General features: G+C 43.3%; 1 protein-coding gene across 1 annotated transcript in view; it reads left to right on the forward strand.

The window, feature by feature from the left end:
* Positions 1-13,374: 13,374 nt before the first annotated feature.
* The window catches only part of golga7 (golgin A7), a 34,243-nt gene continuing 30,883 nt past the window's right edge, over positions 13,375-16,734 (forward strand). Inside the window, exon 1 of the mRNA XM_048522893.1 lies at positions 13,375-13,471. Coding sequence (XP_048378850.1) covers positions 13,463-13,471 — 9 coding nt within the window. The 5' untranslated portion in view covers positions 13,375-13,462. The remainder of the gene's footprint in view (positions 13,472-16,734) is intronic.

The raw sequence follows: 16,734 nt of genomic DNA on the forward strand, positions 1-16,734 counted from the left end.
ATCATTCTGTGTCTGTGATGGTGGGCATGAGACACAGTTGGCTAAAAGGCCTCATGATGGTCATTTGCCCATCTTTGGTTAATGGTCCAAGGCTTTCTTATGGTATCAGTGAAACACACGTAGATGGGGCCTCCCTAGACCCATCAACTTAAAGTCCTGTTCGGGTGGCTTTGAGTCCCGTGATTGGGTTTGCAATCAATTGGACCAAATGCCCTGGTCTGGCAGTCTTTCTGAAAATCAAACCTTAATGCCAGCCCATTATTGTAAAATAATTTCATTTCACTGGCCAATTCAGAATTCTTAACAATTGAATAACGGTGCATGCTCTCCACAAATTAGATAACCAACCTTTGTTATTATTTTTCTGCTCAGTGCAAAAGGATCAAAAAAGTGCCACTCTTACTGTTCAAAATTGATCACAAAATGTGAAAGTCACATTTTGAAAGTTGGCATTCTTTAAATTATTCCCTGCATCTGACCTCTCCTCCACTTCTTGAAAGTGCTGGTATTTACTGGGACATGGCTCAAGTGGCTCACTCAATGTGTCTTTCTTCAGCAAGAGACTTACAATGCCTGTGTGTAGCACAGCCAGCGATGACAGCAGCCCTGTATCAACATTGTTGGGGCTTCAAGGGTTAAATTTATGAGGCGAGCTTATTCTCACTTGTTATTTTGGGGCTCAGTTGACAGTGCACCTGTTTTAAAGTTACAAAGTGTTTTGTTCAAATCCACACTCCAGAGCTTGGTAAAAAAAAATCCAGTGCAGATGGAAAGGAAGATTTGAATGTCAGACGGTGTTGCCTTTCTGCTGAGATGTTTAACTGTTGGCACAGGTAATTGTAAATGATTGTATAATACTCTTTCTGTGAACAATAGGGGAATTATTCTCCTGTTTCCAAGGCAATAGTTACTCCTCATTTGACAAACCAAATTGCATTACTGTTTGTTTTCTGTGTGCAAATTATTGCTGCGCTTCATCAAACCATACAGTACCTCTGCAAAAAAACACTCTTTAAATTGGTATGAAACACTTGAGACATATGGTGCTCATGAAAACCTATGTACAAATGCATATCATTTATCCTTTACAGAACATTTTAGACATTTTTTGATTGAGACTTTTAGGATTCCAAAATAAGTTGAGAGGGTAGATCCAAAAACATACTTTTTGACTTATCAGAGAATCTGAAGATAAAGGGCATAACTTTAAAATCAGGGCCACATAATTCAGGAAAGAAATTAGGAAAGGCTGATAGAAAGGCAGAAATCTATGCCCAAAAAGTATTTGATGTGAGTTAAATGAATGATTTTGAATCAAAGACTAAAGGGTTTGTACTAATGAGGATATAAAACAAAACGTTATGAACGGAAGACAGGGAGGTGGAATTATGACACAGTGTGATCTTGAGGTACCTTGCTGAACAAGGTCAAGAGGCTGAATGACATCTTCCTCTTCTGATTGATTAAATTGATTGATTGATTGTCCTGTGTACCGAAACACAGTGAAAAGCTCTGTTTATGAGCCGTGCAGGCTATTCATAATAAGCAGGGGTGTACAGATCAAAAAGACTTAGACATAAAGCATACAGGTCACATTGCACAGGGCATGCGAAAGCGTAGAAGTTATTAGAAATTTTAGAGTTAGATCTGCTGTAGGGACCTCACAAGGAGTTGCATGGTGTTGGCGCCATTTTGCAGGCTAAAACTGGTGTCCTGAAGCCACAATGATTGGGCCCCTGAGCAAGTTCTCAGATTGGACACTGAGTTTTTCATAAAACCATGGAAATATTACAGCAGACAACAGAGCCATTCAGCACATCATGGCTGAATGAGAACACTGCCCATTCTCATCCCATTTGTAAGTACTTGGTCCACAGCCTTGCAGTTTACTGTGTTCAGCTTCACTGAATTAAACAAGTTTCTGCCTCAGCCACCAACTGAGCGGTGAATTCCAGACCCCACCACCTGCTGATTCAAAGATTTTTCTTCGTGTCCCCACCAATCCTTCTTCCATTCACCTTAACTCGATGTCTCTTGTCCGATCAATGTCCTGGGGTAGTCATTGCTCAGAAACTGAATTGGACCAGACAAAGAAATGCTGTGGCTGCAAGAGCAGGTTGGGTATCCTGCAGCAAGTAACTCACCTGTTGTCTGCCCAAAACTTGTCCACCATTGATAAGGCACAGATTAGGAGTATGATGAAATATTTCCTATTGTCTGGATGAGTGCAGCTTCTGCAAAACTCAAGAAGATTGACACCATCCAGAGCAATGCAGATTAATTGATTGGTATCCTATTCAAATCCTTTAATGATAAATCCCTCAATCATTGTTGCACAGTGGCAGCAGACACATTTACAAGTTGCAGCATTGGAATTCAGCAATACTCTTTGAAGAGAATATTTCAAACCTGTGACCTCCATTGCCCAGAAAGTTAAGGGTGGCAGACAAAAGAACAACACCAGCATCTGCAAGTTCCTACCAAGCCACACACAATTCTAGTTTGGAACTGTCTTGCTGTTCATTCACTGTCACTGAATCAAAGTCACAGAACTCCCTTCGTCACAGCAATGTAACTGTACCTGCACTGGATGAAATGCAATGGTTGACAGAAGGTAGCCCACCGACAACTTCCCAATAGATAATCAGGATAGGCAACAAAAGTTGGACTTGTCAGTAATGCTCACATTCCATGGAAGAAGTTTCAAAAACAAGCAGCAGAAGAAACAACAAAAGCCTGATTCATTGTTAATTACCAACAATCATAATGGATGTAATTCAAAGCAGTGATCTCACCTTGATACACAGGTGATAACCTGTCTGAACACAGATTTATCAGTCTCAAAACCTTCATGTCAGATTGTTACCTCAGCACCATTTAGTTTGGATGAACTGCATTAAGAAGCTTCAGGGCACTTTTATTGTGTTTTCATTTCCTATGTTAGTAGCAGTTATCAGGCAACATATTCATTTGATGCACAATGACACCCACACGAAAGTTCAACATTTGCTTTGTGTTCATCCAGTGATAATCTGCTGTTGATTATAGAAACAATCCATTCTGAAGCTGCTCAGACAAATATCTGTCAGGAGCGGATCATCTATAATCCAAATATCAATTTTCTCTTATGATTTTCATTAATTTTAGGTTTTTTCCCATCACTTGCCAACTTTTCATTGAAGGACAATCCAAGAAAGAAAACCTTTTTTCAAATGACACAAAATGGGATCACAAATGGATTTTTCACAATGGCAGAGTTGTTGCAATTCACTCCTTCACTCCCTAGCTAAAGGAGTGCTCAAGACTGAGGGTCCCTGCTCTGAGCTGATGTACATTAATCTTGCAGAAAATTGAATGATGATCAGAGGGTCTGATTGGTCATGGTTGCAAAGTCTCACACTTATCACTGGTTGCACCTTCCATTAATTCCCCATTGCAGATCAGTTCCAGAGGTGCTGGGCACTCATCAAATATCTAACCCCTCGTATGAAAATACAATATGGTTTGCAAAGAGGGCATTCAGTCCATTCTGCCCGTGCTCCATCTTTGATCAATTTATCCCATTTCCTGTTCATTCCTTATCAGCCAGTGATGTATTCTTCCTTCATATATTGATCCAGTTCTCCTTAAAATAATACTATTCAATCTGCTTGCATTACTCTTTCAGGTAGGTTAAAGTACAGCAGATCATAATAACAAACTCGGTAAAGAATTGTTTAGCTTTCTCACTCTGGTTCCTTTGCTGGTCTCTTTAACTCTGTATCCATCATTGCCATCCTTCTGCAGAAAACAATCTTCCCTTATTAATTCTCTTAAAACTACCACTAAATATCTCCTTAATGTGTTGAGTCTTCTCAGCACTGGTAGGTTAATAACACATTAGGGACCATAGTCAATTTTGATCTCACCCCAACTCTCAGGAGGTGATGGCATGGTGAGACATCAATCTTTGATCCACCAGGATCTGTGGCTCTGTGAGTGTTGTCCATGCCTTTAAAATAGAAGGCCACAAGTTCAAACTGCGTGCATATAAAAATCGTGAATATAATTTCAGCTGACACTTGAGTACAATACTGAGAGGGTACTGTGTTCCTGGAAGGAGCTGACTTTCAACAGTGGATAAGTGAAGGACATGCATTTCCTGACAGGAGCACTTAGAATATCTCATAGCACTGTATCAAAGCAGTATTGCAAACATGTAATAATAATAACAATAATGTCCACAATTACTCTTACCAATTATTATCTATGCAAAATAGAAAGCTTGATATCAAGATGTATCATAGCTTGGTATAGCAACTGCTCTGCCCCAAGGCTGCAGGAAATTACAGAGAATTGTGAACACAACCCAGTCCGTCACAAAAACAGCCTTGCTTCCATTGACTCCACTTACACTTCCCACTGCCTTGGGAAAGCAGCAAACATCATCAAAGACCCTTCCCAACTGGCCATACTGTCTTCCACCCTCTTCCATGGGGCAGAAGATGTAAAGGTTTGACAACCTGTACCAGATTTAAGAATAACTTCTTCCCCACTATTATCAGACTTATGAACAGACCTCTCATATATTGTTGAGATACATATTATGTACACTCACATATAGATATTTATAGATATATAGTTGCTTTTTCTCTGCAGCTTTGCTGTAGATGTAACACTATATTCTTCATTGTGTTGTATAATCTTAATGTACTAATGTAAGGTATGAATTGTCTGGTTCGCACGCAAAATACCACTTTTCAGTGTATCTTGGTACACATGATGATAATAAATCAAATCAAATCAAAAAGTCAAGTCAGAGGATTTTCTGTTGAGTCCTAGCTACTTGTAAGCAACAGCCAAAAGAAGCATTTTATTTGGTAAGTATCATTGTGGTGTTGGTGAGAGCTTGGTGAATTTGGCATATTGACTGCTGTGTTTCCCAGATTCCAACAGCGACTTTGTGAAATCTTGAGATCAAGAAAGACATAATATAACTGCAAGCTTTGAATTATTTTGCTTTTTTTAAAACCATAGAACTATGAAACCAATAGGAAGATACTGACAGCATAATTCTGATGCATGTTCATTTGAGAAATTCCTATGATTTTTCCTTCTGTGTTGTTCACAGTAATGTCCATGACATTAATCTTCAATTTCAGCAAGACCCTGGGTGATTTAAGAGCCTTGTTAAACTTAACCCTACGTCACTGAAAAGTATTAAAACAGATGGATAGATGTGTCTTACTGCAGTTCTGATCCATGGTAAATAAATTAGTTGAAACATAAATTATATACAGAGATGCACTTGTTTCCCTCATGCCACAATGTTTCAAATTTGTCAAAGGTATTATTTTTTCTAGAACTGTGCACTCCCATTGACGCACTTCCCATGCACCATGACCTCAGCCCCATTTTGGGCTCTTAGCACTGATAGAACCCACAGTCAGGAAGTTAATTAGTTGGTGCCGATGATATGTTTATTAACAAAATAAATCACTGGTAAATATGTGACAAGGGTCAAAACATTTTCATTGAATCAGGTTCCCAAAGTTATGGGAAATTACCACAAGGGTATTTGAAGGAGAATAAAAACATACATGTCAGATTGTTGAAAATACAAGGCTGAGAAAACACTCATATACACTTGAATTTTGGATTCACTATCAAAAGCTGAGAGATATCACAGGTTTCCTCTTAATCAAATAAAAATACAGCAGAAATGAGGAAACGACTTAAGATCATTTTCAAATGCAGATTGGACGTTAAGGATGGCCACGTTCAAAGATGTACAGGTTTCCAGTTGCACTGCCTGTGAGTCAGATATAAGTTGTTTCATGTCAAGAGTGTCATATGCAATAATGACATTCCTAAGTAATGTAAAAAAGCCCACTTTACTTTCCTTCTAATTTCTATTTCCATGAGCAGGTTTCAGCTATGACTCAGCTGAATCTGAATAGGAAGGGTTCTGGGTTACTGTCTCATCCCTAAGAATTGTGAATGTAATTTCAGTTAAGACGTGTGTTCCATATTGAGCGCTGTCCTGTCAAGAGTGCATTGTTTGGTTGAGATAATCACTTGTGCAGTGTAAAAGATCCTTTATTTCAAAGAACAGCAAGGGAGTCAACTCCTTTTTCTGAGTCAATGTTTCTTCATGGCATCACCACAGCAGATGATTTGCCAATTATCGCATTGCTGCTTCTTTGAGCTTGCTGAGTGTAAATTCACTGTTGTGTTTCCTGCATTTAAATAGTGGCTATCCTTCAAAAGTACTTCATTGGTAGTAATGAGCTTTGAAATGTCTTGAGCTATGTAAAGCACTACAAAACTGCAAGTCATTCGACTAAAGGATGCAGATAAAAGAGAGAGAGAGAGATAGAGTGGCTGAATAATTCACTGTTACCAATTTTACACTGCAGCACAGAATTACACTCCGTCTCATGGTTATAAAACTTCATCTCCTAAAACTTTATGTCCATCAATCCTAATAATTCCTGCTAAGGTTGGATATTTAATTTTCTTTGATGGTTTCTATTTTGAGGTGGCTTGGACTTTTTCCTCTGTGTTGAGGATGCTATATAATTGCAAGTTGTTGTTGTTGAGGTCTTGCTTGAACGCAGAAGAAATTGTGCCCCTCCCCCGTTCCTGCATAAATGCTCCTTTAATCCTCAGCCCCATGAATAAGTGAAAAGTCTGCTGACACAAATATAAGTGAGAGATTGTCAGATGCAAAATAGCAAATTTTTGGAAAGTTGAGATGTGCAGTAACTTCAGATTTGTTCTGAAAAAAAATTTGAAAATATACAGCCAGACAAAGAAAAGCAGACTGTGCGACACATGCTTTCCAATCATGGCCCCACGGGTGTCGTGGGAACGACAGTGTCCTGACTACCAGGGTCAGTCAAGCCCTCAGTCACTGAGTGAATAGACTGTGGGGGCATGGGTCAGCTGGGCTTCTTTTTCTCTGCTGTGTAGACGGCATCTCTGAATTGCACAACAGCAAGAAGTTTGCAATGTTGCTGGAAAACTGGTTGATTCTTTACAGAGGAGAATGATAATAATTATAAACAAAGCTGTTAGAAAGGTCTTCACAATGAATTATGATGCTATTTGAAGCCATCAATGAATGCCCCTTTGTCAGCTTGTGAGTGCAATCATTACTTGGGCCTTGCTAGCTCTGACAACTCGCTGTCAATAAGCTCTTTATTTTCTGTGCAGCCATGCTCAACTTCTCCCATTTACGAGTCTCTTCAAATGTTTGAACCTTAAATGCAAAACTTAATATGCAAAAATATTTTTTTTAAAGCCAAAAACCATCCCTGGTTTAACTGAGATTTTAGTTTATCTGTTGGTGGAGATGGGTGAAATGGACCCTCCGAGCCTATATCAAGACGTTGGTTGTTGGCTGTGTGAGTGCTAAAGGTGTGTTCTGAGGCCTGGAAAGATTTTGACAGACAGTCCAAGCCCTTTTCCACATTTGGACTTCAACACTCTTTGCCCCAACTCCGGTCTATCTCCAACCTCCTCTGAGCCCAGCAGGAGTCGTTGCCTCATCTGGTGGGTGGGAATGCCAGAGTATCTGCCATGTAACTGGGGAGGAACATTTTGCAGCTATCCAGTAAGCCTTGGAGAGTGGGGATTGGGGAACAATATGGTTTAGTTGCAGGGACCAGAATTTAAAAGGGAACATTCATTTTTCTGCTTTGATTCATCCAGGGCTTTGGATAAAATTGCTCAAAGGACTTCATGGGATTTCTCCTGTAAGTTTAACATAGGACCACTTGGACTGAGTGTCCTTGCCACCCAAAACTTGAATTAGCAGACAGCTAGATTGAAGTGGGTAAAAACTGGATTCAGTTCCCAGCTCAATATCAACTTCCCTGGTCTGCTGGATAATAGGCGCTGGTTGTGGGGGTGGGATGGGTGATGGAATTGAATGCAGTTCTCACCTCTCCTTGCATTTGTTAACCACACTGTTTCCTTCAAAAACACAAGCTCCTGGGATCCACCAGACTGGGGAAGTGAAAATTGAGCTGACAAGGATTGTCATTCTCTCCATTGATTTACATGTATTTTCGCACATTTGGAGTCAGAGTGGCTTGAGTTAGAAGATATAAAAAAAAACAATTTATAGTTGCTGTAATAAAAATAGAAAATACTGGAAGTCTTCAACATCTGAGGAATAAGAAACAGAGTTCATGTTTAAAGTCGAGTATAAGAGGTCTTCATGACTGAATTGCTGAACGTTGTCTCATCAATGAATGCAAGTTTACAGAGACTAGCAAAAGAACATGTGGCACTGTGTGGAAAAATTTAATGGGCCAAATGGTCTTGTCCTTTGTTGTACAATGGGACAAGTTACATGATTTGAAGTGTCCCAAGGCAGTAGACCGAAGCAGTGTCCTTTCCAAACCTGAGTGGAAATGAAATAGGGTAAAGCAAAAAAAAAGTCACAGAGTTGTGTCAGATTTCCAGGGCTCATAGGATGCATCCTGAAAAACACCAATTTCCTTTCTTTGAACAGTTATGTTGGACGTCGTACTTGGTGATAGTTGACCTGTGAAACAACCTGGCCACCTAATGCAGCATCGGAGAAATTTCTCATTTAGTTTCAATTTACAATCTGTGATTACAAATGCGAATAAACTATCTGTTGTTATTTATCTGATAGGATCAGCTGGACATGGCTCCCGAGCATGATCACCAAGTGCTCCCTCCTGGAGTTACAGTGGCCCCGGAGGAAAAGCTGTTTTATAACAACAGAGGTATTGTGTCAGGTCACGTGCAATATATTATCGAAAGTACTGGTTCATGGTGACTGAACAAGACTGTGTTTTTGTTACATACACCAAGAATTCATATTAATGTCCAGGGATTAAATTCCATAAATTTTAAGTTGTCCACAAAAACCTAAAACTGATGCAAGTGATTATTAATATTGTCTCCTTTATGTATTTTGAGAGAAATACATGGGTTTGGATGAGAGATAATGGGAACTGCAGATGCTGGAGATTCCAAGATAATAAAATGTGAGGCTGGATGAACACAGCAGGCCAAGCAGCATCTCAGGAGCACAAAAGCTGACGTTTCGGGCCTAGACCCTTCTTCAGAGGATGGTGCCTTTTATGAGCGAAGGACATCTCAAAGGGCTTTGCAATCGACAATTTCTTTTTTCAAGTGTTGCTGTTGATTCATGCATCACAAGAGAAGGTGGAATCTATTGACTACATAAGAAGGAGAAACATGACTTTTTTTTCTTGTGTTATGTTTCCTTAGTCTACCTCAAAACTTTTGTGACCGTTCTGTCAAGTGGTGTTTTATACACATCTCAATATTAAAAAAAACAACAAATGAAAGCTCTCCCAGACCAATCCAAGCATCTGAACCTCATCTTCAACAGCCTAATGCTCTGCTTGATCATGGCCCTAGTTGAGGCACCAGTGTCTGTCAATTTGTGCTCTGCATTAGCCAGGGGATTAGACAATGCAGTCATGAACCAGGGTCGCAATGGATAGCCTCTAAGGCTGCCAATATAATTGACTGTGTAGTGTTTTGCCGACCAGTTCATCCTTCCCAACATTGACAATCTACAGCTTTTGCTGAGTGCCCAACGGCATTCTTGAGTTTGGAGCCATATGGAGTGATATCTTCTCCATGAGGACATTGGTTAGACCTCTTTTGGAATACTGCATTCAATTCTGGTCTCCCTACTTAGAGATGTTGTGAAACATGAAAATGTTCAGAAAAGATTTAAAAGGGTGTTGCCAGGATTGGAGGATTTGAACTATAGGGAGAGGCTGAATGGACTGGGGCTATTTTCCCTGGAGCACCGGGAGGCTGAGGGGTGACCTTGTGGAGGTTTATTAAACGATGAGGGGAATGGACAGTGTGAATCGCCAAGGTCTTTTTCCCAGGATAGTGGAATCCAAAACTAGTGGGCATAAGCTTAAAGTGAGAGGGGAAAGATTGAAAAGGGACCCAAGGGACAATATTTTCACTCAGAGGTTGGAGTGTGCATAGAATGAGCTGCTGGAGGAGGTGGTGGAGGCTGGTACAATTACAACATTTACCAGGCATCTGGATGAGTACATGAACAGGAAGTGTTTCGAGGGCTGTGGGCCAAATGCTGGTCATTCAAGATATCTGGTCTGAGTGGATGAGTTGGACTGAAGGGTCTGGTTCCTTGCAGTACATCACTCTGACTCTATAACTCTAATTAGTTGCACGGCATTGTGGCTCCGTGGATAGCACTGCTGCCTCACAGCACCAGGCACCCAGGCTTGATTCCTCCCTTTGGCCACTCTATGTGTGAGTTTGCATGTTCTCTCCATGTTTGTGTGGGTTTCCTTCAGGTGCTCCGGTTACCTCCCACAGTTCAAAGATATGTGGGATAACAAAGTGTGGGGCTGGATGAACACAGCAGGCCAAGCAGCATCTTCGGAGCACCATAGCTGATGTTTCGGGCCTAGACCCTTCATCTGAAATGGGGGATGGGGAGAGGGTTCTGAAATAAATAGGGAGAGAGGGGGAGGCGGACTGAAGATGGATAGAGGAGAAGATATATGCGCGCTAGGTCGATTGGCCATGCTGAATTGCCTCAAACTGTCCAGGAATGCACTGGCTAGTTGGACTAGCCAAGGGAAATGCAGGATTGAGGATTAGGTAGCAGGGTAAGTCTAAGTGGGCTGCTCTTCAGAGAGTCATTGTGGACTCAATGGGCCAAATGGTCAGCTTACACTCTACAGGGATTCTCTGAGTCTATGAGTGAATATCATGGGTAGTGTTTGACACTACGGATGCTAAAACAGACCTTTGCACCCCATTTGCCCAGTCTATTTGCACACAGTACATGGTCTTATTGTCAGCTGCAGTTGTCCAGAGGACAGCACGGAGCCAGGATGATGAGGACACATTCTGCCCTGACTCTATCGCAGGGTCCACCTACAACCACCAACCAAGACTGGTCCGAGCAGTAGAGTCACATCTTCAACAGTTCAAAGCTCTGCTGCATCAAGGGTCATGGTTAGCACATGAGCAGCACCATACCAACTCTCCACATCAGTCAGGGCAGTGTGCAATGGTGTCATGACTCATGGTCTCTGTGGGTAAGCCTTGTCCCCCAGAATGTTCTTTGGAGGATTACTGCAGACCCATTGGCCTGAATGGCCTCTTTCTGCACTGTAGGGAATCTATGATTTTCTGACACCCTCCCCCTCTCCATCCCAGACGTTCAACCTTCACTGTTCAGTGCAGACCATTGTTACACTTACATGGCATATGATGAAGCAATATTTTGTGTATTATGCAGAGCCCTTGGAATTTGCACAGTTTCCCTTCAAGCAGCGTTAGCATTTTGTGATGCCATTATTGCTATCTTCCCTTGCCATGTCTTACTGTTCCCAGCTCCCCTACGATTCATCTCATGTTTCTTCCCATCACAACCTCATCCACACCACTGTAAGTGCCTCTGCTTTCCCAAACTAGCCTTGATTCCTCCACTCCTGTTGGCAGTGATTCCTTCCCTTCCAGAACAGGGCCCCCTTGGATTTCCCAAATGGTGAATGAATGAACTCCGTGGGCTTCATTTGCTTCAGGCCTCTGACCAACTTTAACTAACAGTCCCTGGTCTTTGACTGACCAGGCTCTTGAGTGCAGTCCTTGCAGCTCCCTGACTAACAGTCTGCAATTAATGCTGACAGCTTGTGTTGGCACTGCAGGACTGACCGCTACCCACTCCCTAACTACACTGGGGCAGATTCCCTGACTGCGAGTGTCCCAAGCAGCTGACTGACCATGGCCAAGCCCCTTGAGTGTGTGCAGACTGTATCCCTAAAGTAACTGACTGACCGACAGTGACCCCCCCCCCTTTGACTGAACTGAGGATCATATGGTCAAATAAATGTGTCATATGAATGCTATGCTTGCAGCTGGTGAAAGCTGTAGTTTTCTTGGTTTACCATTCACTAAGATCCCCCACTCCCTGGCTCACTGGACAGTTTCTGACTGCTAAATGTGACAAACTGTGTGTGTGTGTGTGTGTGTGTGTGTGTGTGTGTGTGTGTGTGTGTGTGTGTGTGTGTAGGCACGCGTGTGTGCATGTCTGTGCTCAAGAATACCTCAGTATGGCTGTCCTGACAGCCTTTGGCTCTGGCTGACCACCCAGCAGTCTAATAAGCGTGGCATGACGAGGTAATGAAAGGGATAGTGGTGCAAGCGTGCAGGTAGACGCTAAGTAAGGGAACACTTTCAGAGCAAGCAAGCAGTCCTGAGATGCAGCCTGGTCCAACTGTTGAGCTGTGTGCCTGTCTGTGCGCAAAAATTTCCTGTTGCAGATTTGCAAGGCTAGTTTTCAGTGCTCCCTGCAATGGAAGTGTGTGGCCTGCCAGTGTCTCAGAGAGTGAGATGCCAATATGGTTGTGGGTAAGGTTTGGGTGTGGATGGTGCCCGTGGATCATGCCCTGAGATACAGATTGGCTGTAGCATTGGACAAGACGGGTTAGATGAAGGAGGGATGTACCCCAATTTGGGGAATGTCCAGAACCAGGGTTGATAGTTACAGGATAGGGAATAAACCTTTTAGGATTGAGATGAGGAGAAATTTCTTCACTATGAGCGTGTTAAGCCTGTGGAAGTTACGACTACAGAAAGTGGTTTATGTCAAAACACTATATGTTTGCAAGAAGGAGGTAGCTATAACTGTTGTGGCAAAAAGAATATGGTAGCGGCAAGCATGGGATTAGGGTGTTGGCCTGAATAATCAGCAATGATCATATTAAATGTCGGAGCAAGGCTCCAGGGTCAAATGGGCTACTTTTTTTTAATACTCCAATGTAAACAACCCGGAGCCTCTTCGGAGCAAGCAGAGGGAAAAATCTACCAGGTACCCATACTGATTTTCATGTCAGATTTTCTCAATCTCTTGCTTATATAGTGTATTTGAGAAGATAGAAAATTGAATATTGATGAGACATCAACAAGCAGTTTCACAAATAAGCGTTTCCCCTCAATGTGCAACTTTTTTTCATGAGTGGTTCCCTCTGGGTAGTCGGGGTTAATGGTCTGTTTCAGGGCTGCTGAGAAAAATTCAAATGTATGCCTCCACTCGTGTAGGAAAGCGTGTGAATGTGAACGTGTTTGAACAATTTGTACCAATCTGAAGGAAAAAGTGAGAACAATGTCAATGGTATAATCTGCAAGAAGATGGGGTTTATGATTTTCTAAATGGGCTGCACAGGTTTTTTAGGGTTTTGTTATAACCATCTTCCAGACTATTTTGCCGACTTATGCAAAATGTAAAATAAAATAAACTGACACTACGAGGATGACCAGCTCATTGAAGAGGTTTATGATATGAAGGATCAAACAATGCAGAAGAAACATGTGTAGTACTAGGCTGTAAGCTCTGAGAGGGGGGGGAACCTTTTGTTCCAGGCGGAACTCGGATCGTGGGAGCCAGTAACCCGGAAGCAGGCGGCGGCTCAAGATGGCGGAGGTAGGAGGAGGTGGTTCGGTGGAAAGGTTTCTCGGATTCTGTGGGCGGGTGGTTTGAGAGCTGGGGGCTGGTGAAAGTGGCTCTCGCCGAACCCGAGAAGGGGTTCTTTGGGGGATGGGCGGTGGCCGCGAATTTTGTGTCTGCTCGGAGGCTGGCGACTCCTCTGGTGCCTCCCGGAAACCGGTCCGCCTCTACTCTCCCAGCCCCAGCACCCTTCAGGAAGCGCTTTGTTTATTTGTGTCTCATCTGTCTGTCGTGGAAGTAACAGTTTACTTGATTCACCGATTTATTCCAAGGGGTTTTGGGAAAGGGTGTGGTGGAGGGTCGGGGAGGGGAATGTTTGAGCGAAGTGGGTTTCTGGGGTTGGGATGACGAAGGGGAAGAGGGTATGGTTTAAGAGAAAGGACCAGATTGGATGTGGAAGAAGGGGGAATGGTTGGTGGGGTGAAGGGAAAATTTGATATAGGGTTGGGGTTCCTGAGGGGAAGATGTTGTGGAAAGGGCCGTGCGTTTCCAATCGAATCAGTCATCACAATTTGAGCATTCAACCCCGACGTACGGCAGAGGTCTGCCCCTTTCCAGTGAATATACAGACTCCTTGGTCTCATTTTTGTTCAAGAAGCAGAGAGTGCTGTCCCCAGAAAGCTAGCCAATATTTGTTTCTCAGACAGTATTCCTTGAAAGTAAACAAGCTGTTTGTTATCCTATGGCTGACCTTGGAAGCCTGCTGTGTGTAAATTGGCTGGCCTTATTTCATGGCAATAACTTCACTTCGAAAGCCCTTCATCGGCTGTGGAGTTGCATGAATGAAGCTCAAGTCTTCTTCTTTTTGTGTTTCTTCGTGGTGAGCATTTGTTGTTGGCCCCTAATTGTTCTTGAACTGAGTGGCTTGCTGGGCCATTCAGAAAGCAGCTCAGAAACAACAACATTGCTGTGGGATAGCAAAGTGTGAAGCTGGATGAACATAGCAGGCCAAGCGGCATCTCAGGAGCACTGTGCTCCTGAGATGCTGCTTGGCCTGCTGTGTTCATCCAGCTTCACACTTTGTTATCTTGGATTCTTCAGTATCTGCAGTTCCCATTATCTCTGATCACAACATTGCTGTGGGTATGGGATTATCACACCACATTTAGTGAGATTGGCAGATTAGTATGCTGAGTGACATTTGTGAATGGGGTGGGTTTCAATGATACTTGATGTTTGATTTGTCATCAATCCTCAGCCTAGTTTTCAACACTAGATCTTTTTATTTTGTTTTTAAAATTGAAGGCAAATTCCTCCATTTGTCATGGTGATATTTGAAACTCCGTCTCTAGAGTTTTCACCTGGAGCCTGCATCCCTCATCTAGTGACTTTCTGACAGCCTCTTTCATTCTCTCCCTTCTCCCCCCCCCGCCCCCCCCATTTGTAACATCCTTGTTTTGTATGTATTTATCAGGATGTCGCTGAATGAGTGTCATATCACAAGAATTTACTTTTTAAAAATAGGAGCACCTAAAGGAAAAGTAGATGATGTTTTCCACATATTAATCAGATTTGAGGTTACACTTCATTTAGCAGTCAATGGCCACAGTGGATTCCAGATGCTGATAGTTAATTCAGAGCATTTTATTTAGGGAAAGAAAACTTGTTTGCTTTACAGAGGTAACAGTGTGGAGCTCAATGAACACAGCAGGCCAAGCAGCATCTTAGGAGCACACAAGCTGACGTTTCGGGCCTAGACCCTTAATCAGAAAAGGGGGATGGGGAGAGGGTTCTGAAATCAATAGGGAGAGATGGGGAGGTGGATCGAAGATGGACAGAGTAGAAGATGGGTGGGGAGGAGACAGACAAGTTAAAGGGGCAGGGGTGGAGCCTGTAGAGGTGAGTGCAGGTAGGGAGGGGATAGGTCATTCCGGGGAGGATGGACAAGTCAAGGGGGCGAGATGAGGTTAGTAGATAAGAAATGGAGGTGCAACTTGAGGTGGGATGAGGGGATAGGTGAGAGGAAGAACGGGTTAGGGAGGCAGGGACGTGCTGGGCTGGTTTTGGGATGCACTGGCAGGAGGGGAGATTTTGAAGCTAGTGAAAACCACTCTCTCCGTGACTCCCTTGTCCGCTTCACACTCCCCTCCAACCCCACCACACCTGGCACTTTCTCCTGCAACCACAGGAAGTGCTACACTTGCCCCCACTCCTCCTCCCTCACCCCCATCCTAGGCCCCAAGAAGACTTTCCACATCAAGCAGATGTTCACCTGCACAGCTGCCAATGTGGTATACTGCATCCGCTGTACCCATTGTGGCTACCTCTACATCGGGGAAACCATGCGGAGGCTTGGGGATTGCTTTGCAGAACACCTACACTCAGTTTGCAATAAACAACTGCAGCTCCCACTTGTGAACCATTTCAACTCTCCCTCCTATTCCTTAGATGACATGCCCATCCTGGGACTCTTGCAGTGCCACAATGATGCCACCCGAAGGTTGCAGGAACAGCAACTCCTGTTCCGCTTGGGAACCCTGCAGCCCAGTGGTACCAATGTGAATTTCACTAGCTTCAAAATCTCCCCTTCCCCCACTGCATCCCAAAACCAGCCCTGCTCGTCCCTGCCCCCCCCCAACCTGTTCTTTCTCCCACCTATCCCCACCTCCCACTTGAAGCTGCACCTCCATCCCTACCTCCTAACCTCATCCTGACCCCTTGACTAGTCCGTCCTCCCGGGATTGACCTATCCCCTCCCACACCTATACTCAACTCTACAGGCTCCATCTCCCCCCCCCACTTTAACTTGTCTGTCTTGTCTCCACCTATCTTCTCTATCCATCTTTGATCTGCCTCCCCCTCTCCCTATTTATTTCAGAACACTCTCCCCATCCTCCTTTTCTGATGAAGGATCTAGGCCTGAAACATCAGCTTGTGTGCTCCTAAGATGCTGCTTGGCCTGCTGTGTTCATCCACCTCCACGCTTTGTTATCTCGGATTCTCCAGCATCTGCAGTTCCCATTATCTCTGTCAACGCTTTTTTTTTTGCTGATTCACTGCTGCAACCTTTTACTGAAAATGTGGCAAATGTGCAAGAATGTGGCATTTCTCTGAATTGACATGGTGCTTAAGTTTTAGTGGTAGTTCTTGTTATTTTCCCCCTGTTATATGGGTGCAAGGTGCAGATTGGAAGTTAAGTGAGGTAGAAAATAGAACAATATAGCGCACAACAGGCCCTTCGGCCCTCGATGTTGCGCCGATCTGTGAACTGATCTAAGCCCCTCCCCCTACACGATCCC

The sequence above is a fragment of the Stegostoma tigrinum genome, chromosome 40 (assembly GCF_030684315.1).
Source record: "Stegostoma tigrinum isolate sSteTig4 chromosome 40, sSteTig4.hap1, whole genome shotgun sequence".
Taxonomy (NCBI): Eukaryota; Metazoa; Chordata; class Chondrichthyes; order Orectolobiformes; family Stegostomatidae; genus Stegostoma; species Stegostoma tigrinum.